The sequence below is a fragment of the Mytilus galloprovincialis genome, chromosome 2 (genome assembly GCF_965363235.1).
Source record: "Mytilus galloprovincialis chromosome 2, xbMytGall1.hap1.1, whole genome shotgun sequence".
NCBI lineage: Eukaryota > Metazoa > Mollusca > Bivalvia > Mytilida > Mytilidae > Mytilus > Mytilus galloprovincialis.
In genome coordinates this window covers 97,798,334-97,818,404 of record NC_134839.1, presented here as the reverse complement: position 1 = coordinate 97,818,404, position 20,071 = coordinate 97,798,334, and the positions used below count along the sequence as shown (strand labels likewise).

Sequence of the window (20,071 nt, the reverse complement as noted above, 5' to 3'; positions counted from 1 at the left end):
AATAGGATACAACGGATATGAAGACCGAGGGCAAATAAGGAAAACATACTTTCATTTCAGTAATTTCTATCGAGTTGATGAAGTTTTTGGAAATGACTCCCTTGTATACAACGCTTTATTTTTTATGCCAACAAGTTCAAAACAAATAAAACAATTGTTATGCTCTCAAATTGTGCGTTTGATACCTGAAACTTTCGAGGTTGATTGTCCTTAGTCAGATAATCAACTGTTTTCTCTCTTTTATTTGGTGGATGCTGACTTTAAACATTCTAGATAAGTTGATAAGACCAATATCTTTGTTCATAGGAGTTTTGTTAATTACGGTTGATATGTTTTTCCAACGGTGGTTTTTCATGATAGCTATATATGAAAATGCAGATGCGATATCACTATGATCGCCAATGAGACAAATTTCCACCAAGTTCAAATAAAGTGGATGTCAGCAATTATAGACAACCATACTTCGCCAACAACCACTGAAGAACAACAAAGATATTGGTCAACTTGTTTAGAATGTTTTTTTTTATCGTCTTTAGCGTCTGTAGTTGTTTACCATGTATTCTGACAACTGACCTACTTTTCAAACTTTCACCATCATCATACTTTGATATTGTTTTTAGATATAGAGGGGAATAACTGGGGCTCAACAATAACATGAGTGACCACTTGGCCTTCAGAGAGTTCAAGATCATGTCAATTTGTAGTTTAGTAAGTGGTCAGCTTTCATGGAGAAGTATGGAAATCTCCTGTATTACAACACCTGGAATATTAAAAAATATCAATCATTGGCATTGTTTGAGTAATAATATTTAAAAACGAGAAATCATGAAAACCTTTAATTTTTGGGAAATTATATGTAAAGAATACAATTCTTGACCTGTGACTATTATGTTTATAGTATAATAGTCCTAAACTGGACAGACGGAAAACATAACTGCATCACTCCGCAACCTTGTCGCGCGAGGGTCGTATAATCCTTGTGTCCAGTTGTCACCTTGACCGGAAAAATGACATTTTGTTAGATTTTCAAATATTTATATACTTCAAAGTAATTTATTAGTCTGATTATCTGCAATTTTAAAACTGCCTTGTTGATAAACACAAAACTAAGATTAGCTATGGTCAACACTCTTTAGTTACAAACCACATACCGGTAAATATCACAAGTCGTCAAACTAAAGTTGAGGTAAGTTAGTTTTTTGGTTCTTATTTTTATTCCATTATAGGTTAAGAATAAAACAGGCAATGTAAATAGATCCCAATGCACATTATCGTTAAAAAATTATGTGGGTTAGAATTAACAATCATTAACGATAATTCTTTGAATCTATTTAATGTTTCTTTCTGTTTTGTCTTCATTCATTTGGACTTTTTTTCTTTTAATCATAGCATGGCTTGAGTAAACTTTGTTTTACAGTTAGAAATCGTTAAATGCAGCAGATGCGGTAAAAGCATGTCACCAATTAACAGTAAACATTTTTTTGTAATCTGAAAAGCGGCATATCTCATTTGATAAAGTAATCATCGATCCATTTTTTTTATAATGGCACAGTATTTTTATCACCTGTTACTTAATTTCACAAAAGGCCTGCATCCCCTGAATGATGGATATAGTCAGTTCGTATAACGAATGGGATCCTCTTGAAGAAATAATTCTAGGAATCCCAGATTACGCATGTATACCACAAGATGAACCGGCTTATAGAAGTAAATTGGATGCTGCAGATCTCAATACATTTACGTACGTATTATATATATCCACTCTACAAATCAGCTACATTAATCTGTGTATGTGCAACTGCATATCATTATAAATATTTGACTAGAACACACCCGCGAAATCGCGGGCATTCAGAGCGGAGTTAAAAGTATGTAAAGTGTTGTTAGAAGTTTTATACCTCCTCCTTCATTTCCAAAATTCCCAAATTTTGGTTTTCTATCAATTTCAATATGAACATACATTTAGTATGTAATGAACATTTAAGTAAGGAGCCTGTAGTTCAGTGGTTGTCGTTTGTTTGTGTGTTACATATTTGTTTTTCGTTCCTTTTTTGTACATAAATAAGGCCGCTAGTTTTCTCGTTTGAATTTTTTTACATCGTCATTTCGGGGCCTTTTAAAGCTGAGTATGCGGTATGGGGTTTGCTCGTTGTTGAAGGCCGTACGGTGACCTATAGTCGTTAATTTCTGTGTCATTTTGGTCTCTTGTGGAGAGTTGTCTCAACATGGCAATCATACCACATCTTTTTTTTGTAATCAATGAATTTTGTAAAATATTTAATGAATGGAGAATTTCAGAAAAGGTATCAAAAGTTCACATGAATAATTTTAGCGCTTATCTGTATATTACCAATGACGTATGTTAGTTATACGTCCTTGATATTACTATATAAATAAAGTAAAGTGTATTTACTTTCAATTCTTAGTTTAGTAATCGATCCATGGTGGTCAATTGACATAGTATACAGACCCTCTCCATTTAATAAACTCTGAACAGAATTAAAATATACTTTATTCGTACTATTTGTTTGTTCAAAGTATACAGAAAAACGCAAACCGGAAGTATAATCTGACTTAAAATTTCGTCCAATGACGGGACAATATCCGGATGCCTTTTTTCTCGTTTTTCTCCCAAAATAACTCAATCTGAATAATCATATGAATGGATGACAAATGCGACTATGCACTGTACATATAGGACACAGAGTCGTGTTGATTAATTTATTGTGGAAAGAAGAGAAGCGACACCAAAAATGAGGTCTTCTCGTTTAATAGTATAGATATAGCAACTTTATATTATTTAAAAATGCATGATGGTAATTTTAATACGCGCAGACAGCTCGACATAGGGATAGTGATCCGGCGTCGGCGGCGTTAGTTTACTTCTTTAAAGCGTTTTATTTTAGAAGGAGGAAGACCTGGATGCTTCATACTTTGAATATAGATGCCTCATATTACGAAGTTTCCGTCTGTCAAATGTCCATTGTCTTTGACCTCAATTATGCGGATCAGTGACTACTTCAAAAAAAATGTTAAGATTTTTTAGCTCAGCTGGCCCGAAGGGCCAAGTGAGCTTTTCCCATCACTTTGCGTCCGGCGTCCGGCGTCCGTCGTCGTCCGTCGTCCGTCGTCGTTGTTAACTTTTACAAAAATCTTCTCTGAAACTGCTGGGCCAAATTAAACCAAACTTAGCCACAATCATCATTGGGGTATCTAGTTTAAAAAATGTGTGGCGTGACCCCGCCAACCAACCAAGATGGCCGCCATGGCTAAAAATAGAACATAGGGGTAAAATGCAGTTTTTGGCTTATAACTCAAAAACCAAAGCATTTAGAGCAAATCTGACATGGGTAAAATTGTTTATCAGGTCAAGATCTATCTGCCCTGAAATTTTCAGATGAATCGGACAACCCGTTGTTGGGTTGCTGCCCCTGAATTGGTAATTTTAAGGAAATTTTGCTGTTTTTGGTTATTATCTTGAATATTATTATAGATAGAGATAAACTGTAAACAGCAATAATGTTCAGCAAAGTAAGATTTACAAATAGGTCAGTTGACCCCTTTAGGAGTTATTGCCCTTTATAGTCAATTTTTAACCATTTTTCGTAAATCTTAGTAATCTATTACAAAAATCTTCTCCTCTGAAACTACTTGGCCAAATTAATCCAAACTTGGCCACAATCATCTTTGGGGTATCTAGTTAAAAAAAATGTGTGGCGTGACCCAGCCAACCAACCAAGATGGCCGCCATGGGTAAAAATAGAACATAGGGGTAAAATGCAGTTTTTGGCTTATAACTCAAAAACCAAAGCATTTAGAGCAAATCTGACAGGGTAAAATAGTTTATCAGGTCAAGATCTATCTGCCCTGAAATTTTCAGATGAATCGGACATTCCGTTGTTGGGTTGCTGCCCCTGAAATGGTAATTTTAAGGAAATTTTGCTGTTTTTGGTTATTATCTTGAATATTATTATAGATAGAGATAAACTGTAAACAGCAATAATGTTCATCAAAGTAAGATCTACAAATAAGTCAACATGACCAAAATGGTCAGTTGACCACTTTAGGAGTTATTGCCCTTTATAGTCAATTTTTAACCATTTTTCGTAAATCTTAGTAATCTTTTAGAAAAATCTTCTCCTCTGAAACTACTGGGCCAAATTTAACCAAACTTAGCCATAATCATCATTGGGGTATCTAGTTAAAAAAATGTGTCCGGTAACTCGGCCAACAAACCAAGATGGCCACCATGGCTAAAAATATAACATGGGGGTAAAATGCAGTTTTTGGCTTATAACTCAAAAACCAAAGCATTAAGAGCAAATCTGACAGGAAATAAAATTGTTGATCAGGTCACGATCTATCTGCCCTGGAATTTTCAGATGAATCGGATAATCGGTTGTTAGGTTGCTGCCCCTGAATTGGTAATTTTGAGGAAATTTTGCTGTTTTTTTGTTATTATCTTGAATATTATTATAGATAGAGATAAACTGTAAACAGCAATAATGTACAGCTAAATAAGAACTAAAAATAAGTCACTATGACCAAAATAGTCAATTGACCCCCTAAGGAGTTATTGCCCTTCATAGTCAATTTTTAACAATTTTCTTAAAATTTGAAGATTTTCAATAACATTTTCCACAGAAAGTACTGTTATAGATAGAGATAATTGTAAGCAGCAAGAATGTTTAGTAAAGTAAGATCTACAAACACATCACCATCACCAAAACACAATTTTGTCATGAATCCATCTGTGTTCATTGTTTAATATTCACATAGACCAAGGTGAGCGACACAGGCTCTTTAGAGCCTCTAGTTTGTAATGTTAATTTCTGTCTTATTATTAGTAATAGGATAACTATATTTGGTATGTCCTTACCTTACACGGTCCTCGCTAATAGTATAACTATATTTGGTATGTCCGTACCTTACACGGTCCTCATGTCCGTCAGACAGTTTACACTTGATCTCGACCTCATTTCATGGATCAGTGAACAAGGTTAAGTTTTGGTGGTCAAGTCCATATCTCAGATACTATAAGCCTTAAGCAATATGTCTAGTATATTCGGTGTATGGAAGGACTCCAAGGTGTACATGTCCAACTGGCAGGTCTTTTCAGACCTTGACCTCATTTTCATTATCTCAGATACTATAAGCCATAAGCAATATGTCTAGTATATTCGGTGTATGGAAGGACTCTAAGGTGTACATGTCCAACTGGCAGGTCTCATCAGACCTTGACCTCATTTTCATGGTTCGGTGGTTATAGTTAAGTTTTTGTGTTTTGGTCTGTTTTTCTTGTACTTTATGCTACAGGTCTACTATATTTGTTTTATGGAATGATTATAAGGCGTACTGTTATAGCTGCTAGATGTCATCTGACCTTGACCTGGTTTTCATGGTTCAGTGGTCAAAGTTCAGTTTTTGAGTTTTTTTTTTTTTTCTATTACTATATGCAATAGGTCATCTATATTTGGTGTATAGAAATATTTTATGATGTACATGTCAGTCTCGCAGCTTTTATTTGATCTCAACCTCCTTTTCACAGTTCATTGCTCGGTGTTAAGTTTTTGTGATTAGGTCTTTTTCTTAAATCATCAGCGATAGGTCAACTTTATTTGTTGTATGGACGAATTGTAAGCTGTACATGTCTGCCTGTCATGGTTCATGTGACCTTGACCTCATTTCCATGGTTCATTGGTCAATGTTTAGTTTTCTTGGTTAAGTTTGTTTCTTAGACACTATAGGCACTAGGTTAACTATATTTAATGCATATATTGATTGTAAGGTGTATATGTTTGCCTGGCATGGTTTATCTAACCATGATCTCATTTTCATTGGTTGATGTTTAGTTTTCTTGATTTAGTCTGTTTCTTAGAAACTATAGGCAACAGGTCAACTATATTTGGTGTATTGAGTGATGGTAAGGTGTACATATATTTCTGTTAATTTTATTGGTTTATCTGACCTTGACCTCATTTTCTTGGATCATGTTAGTTGTATACATTTTATATTTAGGACTATCAACATAATATCAATGGTTAGTAAAGAAGGCGAGATATTTCAGCGTATGCACTCTTGTTTTTTATGCCCCACCTACGATAGTAGAGGGGCATTATGTTTTCTGGTCTGTGCCTCCGTTCGTCCGTCCGGTTAAAGTTTTTGGTCGAGGTAGTTTTTGATGAAGCTGAAGTCCAATCAACTTGAAACTTAATACACATGTTCCCCATGATATGATCTTTCTAATTTTAATGCCAAATTATAGTTTTGACCCCAATTTCATGGTCCACTGAACATAGAAAATGATAGTGCAAAGTTCAGGTTAAAGTTTTTGGTCAAGGTAGTTTTTGATGAAGTTAAAGTTACATCAACTTGAAACTTAGTACACATGTTCCCTATGATATGATCTTTCTAATTTTAATTCCAAATTAAAGTTTTGACCCCAATTTCACGGTCCACTGAACATAGAAAATGATAGTGGGAGTGGGGCATCCGTGTACTATGGACACATTCTTGTTTTATAATAAAGTTTGTTTATGGGAAAAGATTGTTAGGATCACACACACAAATGTGAACTCAACAAAAAAAAAATGATTAAGCACGAGATATCAAACAGGAGGGTTGTTATGAAAAATTACTATTAAATTTCTGTGAAGAAAACTATACACATGGCTCCAAATGACGTGCATATAGGCAACTATAGGTCACTGTACGACATTAACAATAAGAAACCAATATCGTATAGTTTTTATATAACAGGAACCGACATTACAAAGTGTGAAACAATCCAAACGACCAATCGAGAAAGCTAACAGACTCGTTTATGTCCAAGAAATAAACAACAAACACATCTGACAGACATCATTCAACTGAATTATAGACTCGTAACTCTAAACATGAACATAAAGAATGTGCCCGAGTTATCATGTTTTAGTGGTAAAAATGCCTCACTCTATACTGGAGCAGTGGTGTTATCATGTTTTAGTGGTAAAAATGCCTCACTCTATACTGGAGCAGTGGTGTTATCATGTTTTAGTGGTAAAACTGCCTCACTCCATACTGGAGCAGTGGTGTTATCATGTTTTAGTGGTAAAAATGCCTCACTCTATACTGGAGCAGTGGTGTTATCATGTTTTAGTGGTAAAACTGCCTCACTCCATACTGGAACAGTGGTGTTATCATGTTTTAGTGGTAAAACTGCCTCACTCCATACTGGAACAGAGGTGATATCATGTTTTAGTGGTAAAACTGCCTCACTCCATACTGGAACAGTGGTGTTATCATGTTTTAGTGGTAAAACTGCCTCACTCCATACTGGAACAGTGGTGTTATCATGTTTTAGTGGTAAAACTGCCTCACTCCATACTGGAACAGAGGTGTTATCATGTTTTAGTGGTAAAACTGCCTCACTCCATACTGGAACAGAGGTGTTAAAGCATAGAATAAGAACAAAATTTTTAAAAAATCAGTCACAAAATCAGTGAGGGTAAAATGTCCAATTTTACAAAAAAATATTTTTTTTTAAAATGACTATGTTTAGGTATAATGTGTCAATTTTGACTTGATTATGACAATAAAATAAGTGTGACATCACAAGGTAACGTTAAACTTCAATCATGAAGCTCACAATTGAAGAGATGATACCGTAACAATACATCTCAACATCTGATGTATTCATATTTTTGTTTCTATTTCAGAGCCGGTCTGAGGAAGGATGAAACCATACAAAAAGCAAGGGTTCAGTTTGATAATCTTGCCCGTATTTTAGAATATCAGTGTAATGTGAAGCTCTTACGCCCAGAAAAGATTGACTACAGCAAATCAATTAAAACACCATTTTTTGAAATTGAAAATCAGAACTGTGCTGCTTGTCCACGTGACACATTGTTAGTTATTGGTAACGAAATCATCGAAACACCAATGAGTAATAGAGCCAGATACTTCGAATCGATGGCATACAGGTATTTACGTTTTTTGGGGGACTTACAGTGACTTGACTGTTATAGTGTTGCTATTCAGTAATTGCAACTCATTCAAAATTTTGACCAAATTGCAATTTGTTTAATTAAAACAAATTGTTCAACTGGTCAAAATATTGAACAAATTGTTCAGCCAAAATGTGAAAGTCAAATTAGAAAGAAAAACTATATGAAAGCTTAGTTTGGACATTTTTATAGCAATTCAAAATAATAACAGTTCCTTCAGCATGGAAATGACTATAGTATACCTATACAAACTGATAAACTGATTTTGTCACAACATCATTAAAGTGGAGTTAAAGTCTTATAGGATTGTAAGTATGTTTTATTTCATCACCTTGCACTTTCACTACTTGACTGTGGTTTTCTACAGCAGTTAGTTCAAATTTCTGACCAGTTGAACAATTTGATTTTATAAAACAAATTGCAATTTGGTCAGAACTTTAAACAAGTTGCAATTGGTGGATAGCAACACTTACAGTCAAGTCACTGTAATACATTTGTGTTTAATAGTTTTACCGTCTGTAAGTTGATACGACAACATGCTACTCTAATACAACTGCTTATGACATAGAATTGAGAATGGAAATGGGGAATGTGTCAAAGAGACAACAGCCTGACTAAAGAGCAGAAAACAGCCGAAAGCCACCAACACAGCGAGAAAATCCCAATATGTCTGTTTCACTGTGATATGAATCGTCGATCATGCACGATACACACGAATTAAATCCAAGGGTTACAAAAAGTAAAAATTAGAAACAACAACTGTTTGGATAGAGAATTATAATGGTTAAACACATATTTCTCAGTTTATTGAAATTTTTAACTTTACATGAAACCATTTGGAAAAATGTATAATCCTTTAAAACTTCTATTTTCGGTACCATTGTCCATTGTACATGTGTATTGAATTTTTGGCATGTTCAAGTATTGATAATTTTACTATATTAAGTCGTCTTGAAGAAAAAAAATTCTTGCTGTTCATTGTCTCTGTCATTATACCCTAAATAATCTTTAAAAAAACAACATTATAACGTATATAATAATTCATAATGCATATAAGAAAAAAACACTGTTAAAAATGTCATATTAGCAACATCCTATTCATTAAAATATCATTTATAATTTGATACGGAAAATAGTGAAGAAATGTTACGACTTTTGCAATATCAAAATCAATTTCAGAAGTTATTTATAACACTTACCATCTCCTTTGTGACAAACTTTAAGGTATTTTTGAAGATGATAGTTTGCAATAACAGGTCGTAAATTATCGAAGACAGTTACGTTTTACTTAAAATCTATACAGTTATTCATTAAACAATACACAGAAACCTGAATTTTTTACCAACACTACATTATCCTGATTTAGAGTAATTTCTCGCGATTTGTTTGGCTGATATTGTCCTAATAAATTTCAGTACAATTTTTTATCACGTCAATTGGAATTGTCTCCCTTATACCGTTGACCTAATATAAAAAAAATGAGTTGCTTAATATTCCTAATATTTTTTAATTTTTCACAGTTTAAGATTAAATACCTAAAATAATTTGTGTATTTGAATGCTGACTTTTTAAAACTATTAAAATAATTATTGAAACCAGAAACACAAAATTATTAGTCTCCCATGGGGGTTTCTTCATGATAAAACTAAAGATAACAATAACTCAAAATACTGTATCCAATCAACACAGAATTTCACATGTCATGAAGATTTCCAATCAATTCTATGTAACCAACAATATAGGAGATATCAAATTGCGCTTATAAATATGCTTCCCAATATCAATGAATGTTAAATTGCAACTAGGTTTTTGGGCTGTCAATTTTAAAATTGGAAGTATTATTTTTATTTTTGTCATTTTACTTATCGTTATTTGTAATATGATAGTCTGATGCAATCCTTTATTTGACTATCCATTCTAAAATTAAGCTGTATTGTAGTATGGATAGTAAAATAAGAGATTGTATCTTAGTTTGAAAAATCAAAGTACTGAAGTACCGAACATCGGATGACCGCAGGTTCTTAGCACATGTCATAGAAACAGATCACATCTCTCATGATACCTGACACTGAGGTTAATTTACAGAGATATTTTTTTCTATTTGTATATCATTCTATTCTACTATTATTATAGTGCAGTGCAAGTGCAGTGCAAGTGCATTGTGGACACTCTTCTGTAAAAAAAAAAGCAAAGCCTTAAAGGCTATAAAAGCAATTGCTGTCATGTTAATGTTTTGGGGACTTTGATTTTTCATCCACATATATAAAAATTAAACCTGACAGCTAGGACAGGAGTGCTGTCTAGTGAGAAGCAAGAAGGTTTTAACTTTATATCAATAAAATACTTAAACAGGAAATCATTTTAATAGGTTTTATATTTCAAAAGGAGACAAAGTTTACCAGGATAAAGTTGGGGTTAATTATACATGTGCTGAAACATTTAAATCAAAACGAAATCATTATGGATTATCCCCTGGTAGTGTTTGTAACAGTGCAAAAAAAAAAAAAAAAAAAAAAAAAAATAGTGCAATGCTAAAAGTTCTGTCAAGTTTGTACAACTGTAAATTGTTGAAGATGCTGTGTTTACAAACGTACCATTGTGTCTATATTTAGCTATAGGAAATCGTGATAATCGATCTGATAAAAGCATAAAATTAATTTAGACGTTTTGTAAAAGTGGGAGATCTTGTGTTATTAATAGTCACAAATCAGTCCAACTGGTTAAAGGCATAAACATGCGAAAACAATAAGATAAGATAAGATAATTTTTCTAACCAATCTTTTCTTGTCTTGTCTCTGTATGAGCCTCCTATAATTAGGAGCACCATCATGAGTTATGGCGTATAAAGGAGGAAATTTGGAGCCTGTATCTGTACAGATTAATGTGAGCATTTGCCGACCCAATTCCCCAGCCAGGCCGTGACGGGTCTTATTACCAGAAAGTTAACCTTCCCAAAACAAAATACAATGCAATAAAATAAAACATACTAAACTCACACACTCACCTGATTCGCTAAGTCCTCAAAGTATGAAAAAGTGCAAAACTATATACATAAACAAGGTCACCCCGGATGCCCCACAAATGCCGTGGCAAAATACGCTAAGGTAATAACGAGGAATCGGTTATGACAAAATACATATCAAAACCGACACTGCCAAATGCCTTGCTGTATCAATGGTAGAGGAAAGCCGAAAATCCTACTAAAAAGGATCTCGGAAAGAAACTACAGATCCAATTGGAGAACAGCAAGAACTCTCAGACTTCAAAAGATAAGTCTGATAGTTTCCATTCTAATGGAATGATCCTAAATGTAGAGGGCACATGTCCCAAACAAACCTGAAAAAATCTGTAGAGGTTTTCCTCAACAAGAAAATAATGACCGAAGTATATATAATCTATGGATGATAAAATGCATCCAAGAAAACAATTTAGAAAACTAATTTGGCTGATGTTGATGGATTCTCTCTGCAAAAAATTGACGTCCGTTCTCGTCGACATCCGCACATAACAATTACACACAGAAGAATGGTGCCCAAAATTTGAGCTATACAATCAAAGCAATTACAAAATAAAGTTATATGTGGGGGAGACATAATGTAATAGTTCAGATGAACTGTATAAGGAAGATACATTATGAGTTCGAATTTACTTAAAAAATCGTAAAACTGTTTCTTTTTTAAATTATAACAGGAAGATTTTGAATGACATATGGGAAAAGGATAAGAATATGTTATGGACGAATGCTCCTAAACCAACCATGGCAGACTCTATGTACAACTTAGATTTTCCTTGGGATGACAAATCAAAGGAAAGAAAAGACTGGATTGAGAGTTATAAATACGTTACAAATGAAACGGAACCCGTAAGTTTGTAAATATTGGTTGATGATTATACTAGAATGTCGATTGTTTTTGTTTACAGGTGAAGTTTTGTGATCTGATTCTTGATTTATGAACTTTGAGAATTAGTTAGGTTTAAAAGAACCAGGGTTTGAAAAACAAAACACTTCTTTGAATTTTTCACGGAGTTCAGTATTTTTGTGATTTTTACATTTTTCTATAAAACAGCACTCGTGGTCAAGCATTGGACTAAATGCTCAAGATGATACACAATTCATAGAACCTTTTGTATACATTTGTATCATGCTAATTTGATGGTTGGCATTTGATGTCAATATATACTAATAATAAGAAAGTTATGTAATTCAAGAGAATATCGTTCTTTAGGCAATCATTTACGGGCTACTACGAAACGTTTTTCTCCCGTACTTGTTTCGTAGGGGACCGTTTCGTAGGGGACATATTCGCATGTTTTATTTCCCCCCCCCCACAATCCCTATATTGCAATAGTAACAAGACTGATTGTATTCATCAAAGCATTTATTAAGCTGTACACTGATATTTTTTTCATAATTTTAAAACCAGATACTGAAGGAGATTTGACCCGTTTCGTAGTGGACATGAACAAAAATACGGTATCACTCTGGTCCTTTTGATGTGCTCAATTTTTCTTACCAACAGTTTAATTGCCGTCATAAAAGCATCACTTCTTTTGTAAGACCCTAATGTGTATATGTCCTGCAAACAAAAATTACATTGATTTTATAAAACTGTTTATTGGCAAATTTTAATGACTTCGTTTCGTAGTGGACATTTTGTGAGGGACACACCTTCTGAAATTAAAAATCCTATATTGAAAGCTGTTTATTAAAATATGTTGGCTCTGAACATACGAATTATTAAAGAACTTATGTAAAGTAAAAATAACATTTATTTCTTAATTTTTTTACGATATTTTAGAGTATGAATGTTGAACAGGCGGTCTAGGGACATGCCATTTTGGTTGTTTTGGACCATTCAGGAGTCAATATCTTATCAATCCCTCTAAAAATAAACTGTTTCTTTGCTTAAAAATGTTAAATCTAATTCAATGTACTGACTGCACAAAAAATTACTTACACATTTTTTTTAAAGTGGCTAGGCGGAAAAAAACGTTTTTATTGAAAAACGCCCTTACAATAAACATAATTTGTATTCCTCAACACAATATATCACGTTTAAAAAATGACCACAACAACAACTTGTCATTTAGAAGTATGAACTTATAAACCACCTTTTTGCCTCACAGTGGTTTTTATAAACATAATAATTAAGTTGGTTTTAGGTAAAGTAGAAAGGTTAGGTATCTGTGAGGGGAAAAGATCGGACAACGGTCGCCAAATTTAATCATTCACTAAAAAAACATCGACAATAACCTGAGGACGCAGATTTCACTGTCTAATACAATAACATATTTTTGAACATCCTGGCATTTTAAATTTCAAGGAGGTGAAATTCTCTGGATTTTACCTCAAACACTATGGGAAAATACAATTTTTAATTCCAATTTAAAACCAAACGGTAAAAGATATCACAAAGATTTTTAAAACACATGTCTAATATGATGAGGAGATTTGAAAAAACGATCTCAAATTTAATTTTAATGATTCAACACAAAATAAATTGAGTTTTAAGTTTGTGTACCTATATATGGTAAAACCCGAGGATTTGCCACCGCTTCAACTCCAATATTCAAATAGATAAACACAATCTAATTATCTGATTGGTCAATCTTCAGTTGTGATGCAAGCATGAAATTATAAAAATGAATGTGGAAACATAGATACTAAGTTTATATACTGACATATTTATATAGTTGAGAATGAAATAACACAGTTGTTTGAAAATACACCTCAGTACATAAAGGTTAGAGATACCACTATCATCTTAAGAACACACCAATGTATGATATAGACAGTGCAATATTCCAGGTTAAACTATTCTCTTAAGAATCTTAAAGTACAACTTCACCAAAGTACAGTATTACTTGTCAATACAAGACACTTTATGCATGTATTAGAAAAAAACCCGCTCGAGCTCGGCTTGAAGATTACTTGAAATGTTTATAATGATAACATAGCTTTGGTTCGTGATTCTCAAACTGTTATGCACTGGTGCATTATATTTATAGTTTTGATTAGTTTGCTACGTTAGTTCTGCTTCCATAAAGTTTGAATGTCAAATTAGTAGCTTCTGTCTCGGTGTTACACAGGTGCTCCTAAAATGGAGGGAGTAACTCAGAAAAGAAGAAGACATCTTTTCATAAAAATCTAACGTGAAATTATAAAATGCTCAACTACATAACGTTTCCTATTATATTCGAAAATTTTAACTATGTAAAATTAAAATTTTGCTGTAAGCGTGCTGGACAATTCATCAATGATTCAAAATAGAAAAATTGAAGAACTGAAAGTCACCTAAAACGGTAGTTGTCAATAACCATTAATTATTTCACAAAGACAGTAAGAGTTGCATGCTATTCAAAACATACAATTTAATTGAAAACAGTTTGATAGAAAACATAACTATTTCGTAACAGCACCTCTTTGCTAACGAGTTAAAAGCATGTAAATCTTTCTAGGTTTTTGATGCAGCTGATGTTTTAAGACTGGGAAAAGATTTGGTGGTACAAAACTCATTTACTACTAACAGAAAAGGTATAGAATGGTTACGCCGCCACACCAAGTCACGTGGTTATAGAGTGCACGAAATACATTTTCCAGGCGACCTTTCACCTGTACATATAGGTTAGTTATTCATATTTAAATTTTGATATTTGATTCATCCATAATTCTCGATTTTACTTTAACTGGAATTTGCAAATATCATTTGTTTCCAATTTTTACTTTTCAGATTGTAGTTTAATACCTTTAGTTCCTCCCACAAATGAAAGGAAAGGTATTTTAATGAACTGCCCAGAGCGCCCCATTGCACCAGCAGATAAGGAAAGGATTTTCAGTGGATCAAATTGGGAAGTGAGTATTACCAAATCTGTTATTATTTTGCGGATTACATACTATAATGTACTATTGATTGATTGTTTGATGGGTGTTAAATGCCACTTTCATCACTATTGCATATTTCGTGGCGGTCAGTTTTTATTGGTGGGGGGAGCCAGATTACCCCGAGAGAACCACATACCTTCCATAGAAAACTGACAATCCTAGTCAAGAAAGATTGGATTCGATTGCACCTGCCCCGTGCGGAATTCGAACTCACAACCTCACTGAAACCAATTGGCCAACAATGCCCCGTGCTGTATTATTACATTATATATTTATACATTTCTCTTTGCTGAGTATTCTTTTGTTTGTTTGTACTATTTTTCTGTCAAAAAATGTCCTTTAAGCGAAATACTTTTTTAACATTACCATATAAGCGGGAGATTTGGCCATCCATAACACCAGGTTCGACCCATAAATTTATATGGCAGTTGTTATCAAATAGTCCATTTCTATGTATGTTGGCATTTGTTTTGTTGCAGTTCAGTGTTTCTGTTGTTCCGTTGATATCATAAGTATTACAATTGATGTGTTTCCCTCGGATTTAGTTTGTAACCCGGAATTGTTTTCGCCTAATCGATTTATGACTATTGAACCGCAGTATACTGTTGTTGCCTTTAATCACCAAAAATATATATCTAATTTTGTAGATTCAAAGTGCTCCAATGCCGTTCACAACCAAAATACCAGAACTATGTCAATCAAGTTATTGGTTATGTATGAATCTTCTTCTTGTGAGTCCTGACAGGGCTATTGTTGAAGAAACAGAAATACCAACCATCAACTATTTAGAATCACTAGGTAAACATGGCGTCTTCTTTTTTACAAGTAAAGTTAAAGTTACTTTAAACAGTTTTTAGTCACAGAAAAAGTTTAAATTTAGCATGCACACAAGCAAGTATTAAGAAAAACAAATATACAACATGTGAATGAAATGGGAATGCACCAACCAATAGACGCAGATAGCAAAAAGACTATAGAGGTTAGCTTGCAGTCTCAACAAATGATTGTTGTCTACTCAAAAATTATGTGAATACATTTAACAGAGTCTATCAAACAGATCTCACACCCACACACATAATAAACAAAGCATGAAGATATGTCAAATGAAACTAGTGACTAGATTTTTTACTTTAAACAGAGGAGATATCTTACCAAGTATATTATATTTTGAAGTTTTTACTGGTTCTTAATGTAATAAACGTAGAAATTTTTGATTTGATATATGGAAAACATAGTATGTATTATCTGGCCTAATAAATTTCCTTCATACTGAAGCAACTTCAGCACAAATATCATATCAATTGTATAGGTCACTAATATTTTAGACGGACTCGAATTATTCTATTTTGTTAATTTTGGTAACTACTAAGTCCATACTTTTTGATGGATTGCATTTATGATAAGAGCAAAAAATTCTCTTACGTTTGGGAATTTTCAATCATTATGGATTTAAGAATGTTCTTCAAAAAATGATGTCGGTCTTGTTAAACTTGCCCTACAGAAGGTACATTAAATAAAAATCACATGGTCCGTTAATATTTGTAAAATGTGTTCAACATATGTTTGTTAATAAACTCATCAAAGATACCAGGACTAAATGTTGTATTGTTTTTATTTTTGTTTTGGTATTTATAGCAGATTTTTTGGATAAGGATCAGTTTAGAGCTTTACATAGTGTTTTGACTCTTGTCTATTGTTTAACTTGATGACCTCAAGTTTTTTAGTGTGTGTTGCAAAGCTTGCAGACAAGTGTAAATGTTAACCTATGTGTATTCTCTCCGAATACATTTTCTTGTATCAATCCATCTGTATCATATTTGTTTCCCTTATACCTAAGGTGTATTTCCTGTATCACGTATCATACCAGAAATAATTAAAATATGACAAAAGAACTCTCATTTCTATAATTTGTTTTCATTATTGATTCGCCTGTTTCATATCAAATTAACATTATTTTATTAAATTTCATGTAACTTAATGAGTATTTATTGCAAAGGGATCAGTATCGTATTATTTTGTAAAATAGGAAAACTCAATTTTGATATTTGGTAAAAAGATAATTTCCATTGATTTCTATTTTTCTGTTTATTGTTTATGATTAAAGCTGAGTACCACATGTAGAACAGGATCTGCTTACCTTTACGCAGCACCACCGTATCTTGGTGGTGCTTGTGTTGCTCAGTCTTCTGTTAGTTTTCTATGTTTATTTTTGGTCACTTTACGTTTTTTGTTGGCGTTGTCAGTTTGTCATCGACTAAAGAGTTTGAATATCCCTCTGATAACTTCTGCTGTTTATTTACATAAAAGTTTTCAGGACACGCGATAAATAAATTGTAAATCTTTATAGTGAAATTCATGCTTTGTTAATTTTGATGTTTTTTTTTTATTTTTTGAAGGTATCAAATGTCTAAGAGTACCATTCAGAGATGTATACGGATTTGGCGGAGGAATACATTGTGTAACGAGTGATATACGTCGTCGTGGAGACCGTAAAAGTTATTTCCCAAATTTTGACTAAGCTGAAATGAAATAATGGCAGTTTGTCAGCAAACATTTGAACATTTAAAATATATCACCCAAAACAAACTGCTTTTTTCATTTTATTGAGAATTACTAGTTTCTTTAAAAATGAAGCTGTGCAAGTCTATGCAATGATGACATATGGGGCCGGTCAAATTATTGTCAACACTAATACGAAAAGTTTTGACATTCCTATCAAACTTAATGTACATAGTCATCACAGAATATATCTTTTGATCTTAAAAGACGAGAACCAAAGCCGAATATTTACGTTAAGGTTGTCATGATTATCCTTGATACTGTCATTTTCTGAAAAAATATCTGTTTATAACATTATTCCAATCACAGATTTTCTACCCCAGGCTGAGATAGCATTGTCCACATATGACACAACACTTTTGAATTGATTGCATGCTTTCAAAAAGTAAAATCACAAAAATACTGAACTCCGAGGAAAATATAAAAAAAAGTCCCAATCGAGTGACAAAATCAAAAGCTCAGACACACCAAACGAATCTATAACAACTGTCTATTCCTGACTTGGTACAGACATTTTCTTGTGTAGAAAAATTGGTGTTTTGTTTTGTAGCCAAAAATATTTTCTTATATAGACGAAACGCGCATCTTTCGTAACAAATTATAAGCCGGGTATTTTTGACGGTCCGGAAAATATCATATTTAATATGTATGGGTGTATGTTTGTATGCTACTATCATATGATAATAAACCATTTCAGAGCACCTAAGATCACTTCGGTGTTGGGTGGTGTTCTTATTGCACAGTCTTAATTTTTAAAATTGTGTTTAGAAAAACGGTTCTTGTAGTCGTTGTCAGTTGGAATGAAATTGCGAGTTTGAATATCCATTGGGTGACTTACGCCCCTCTATTATATTTTATTTCATTAATCAACATATTTAATGAAATACACAACCACGAGTTACGTGTTAATTCAAAGTCAGCTTTACAAAAAGGGTTGAACTTGATACTTCCCACTTACAATGATATATGTCTAATCTAATGATGACCTACAAAAGATAACTAGTTTTTTAATTTCCTGTCATTATAACTGATATATAAAATTTCTGAAGTTGACAAGAAAAGTAACATCCATGTGTGGCTTTGAATAGATTAAGGCGAAAGTCTTTTACCAATGTTCAAATATCGCAAATACCAAAACGACTGTTGGGACATAACTGACACATAAATATGTTTTTACAGGTGTAATCACTTCGTCAATATTTTTGACAAACAATTGGTGAGCTTAGGTTAAAATAATCAACCGTCTTAATTGCAATATCAATAAAGTTATAAGTAGTTATTTTCATAATGCATAAATTTGATTAAATTAGCTGTAGTTAGACAGCACATATTGAAGTATTCATGGAAAACAAAATTAAAACTAAATGTAACAAATTAAAATGAATTTCATTAATAATTAAGTGGATTCATTTATGCTGATTATTACAAAGTTACAATTGTAACTAAATTCCTTAAATGTTCTATGCTATTTAATTTCCCTGTAGTTAATTTTATTATGTGTAAACTAATTTAAAATTGGAGTGGTTTAATAGAAGTATTCCATCAGGGAACATAAAATGCTTTTAAAGCATATTCATGTATCATAAGGACTCAATCTCACAATGAAACATTTGTAAATTCTTTTAAGAAACTGTTTGAAAAATGAATCACACATTTCCGCTCTACATGTCCAACTCGGTTACACTTAACTTGTTATATATAAGATATGACCAATCATAGAAAACACTTTTTACATTGATTATCAAAAAGTATTTTTGAATACAAAATTTGTAATCAGCAAGTAATCATAAAAGTAATATTGATTACATCTGATTTTTTCAAATTGTAATAAGAAATTGCATGATTATTGATGCCATGTGATTACATTTGCACAATGTAATTGATTATAGCTGATTACTATTACTGAGTACGATTACTTCGTGCCTGCTAGAGATACATTGTATAATATTTTGTAGTATGCCCTAATGTCGAGGGTGATGTTAAAATAGTAACTGACCACAAGCCTCAGGGATTGGGATATAATTTGGCTACACATCACTTTGAAATGTACATTTTGTTTAGGGGGTAGCTAAAACCCACTTTCGGGTGCGGAACTGTGTTGAAGACCCATTTGGGGCCTTGCTCTTTGGTTTGTCGTCTCTTTGACACTTTCCCTGTTTCTATTTTCAAACGGAGAATTTTATTACAATGTTAAAATTGATAGTAATCTATCAAAATATGTATTTTGTAATTTATCTAAATTATTAATTATATTATGAGCAATTAAAAAAACCCATCGAAGTCGTTTACACATGTTCCCTATGATTTGATCTTTCTATATGTGTTTTATCATTTGATTTTGCCATTTCATTAAGGACTTTCCGTTTTAAATTTTACTGGGAGTTCAGTATTGTTGTGATTTTAGTTTTTACTGCACTATTCCTGTTTATGTGGAAATTGAAACAGTAAATGAATAAAACCGCCTGCTCCACAAAATAAAGCTTTCATCATAAAAATTAAAAGATGTGGTATGATTGCAAATTTTTTTTTTATAGCGAAATCAAGAACTGTTTACAGAATTATCATGTCCCTGGTTAAAAAAGACCCTGTTCTTCATTAAAATCAAACAGCTACACAATGTTACTAGTTAATATTGCGAAAGTTT

The 20,071-nt window shown here is 32.8% G+C and overlaps 1 protein-coding gene across 1 annotated transcript; it reads left to right on the top strand.

The window, feature by feature from the left end:
- Positions 1–1,081: 1,081 nt before the first annotated feature.
- On the top strand, positions 1,082–17,454 carry LOC143065033 (glycine amidinotransferase, mitochondrial-like). The gene is made up of 8 exons (XM_076238325.1): positions 1,082–1,186; positions 1,587–1,741; positions 7,698–7,961; positions 11,676–11,847; positions 14,445–14,610; positions 14,717–14,838; positions 15,516–15,666; positions 17,265–17,454. The coding sequence occupies exons 2-8, from the start codon at positions 1,602–1,604 to the stop codon at positions 17,384–17,386; spliced, it is 1,137 nt and encodes a 378-aa protein (XP_076094440.1). The 5' UTR covers positions 1,082–1,186; positions 1,587–1,601; the 3' UTR covers positions 17,387–17,454.
- The last annotated feature ends 2,617 nt before the right edge of the window (positions 17,455–20,071 follow it).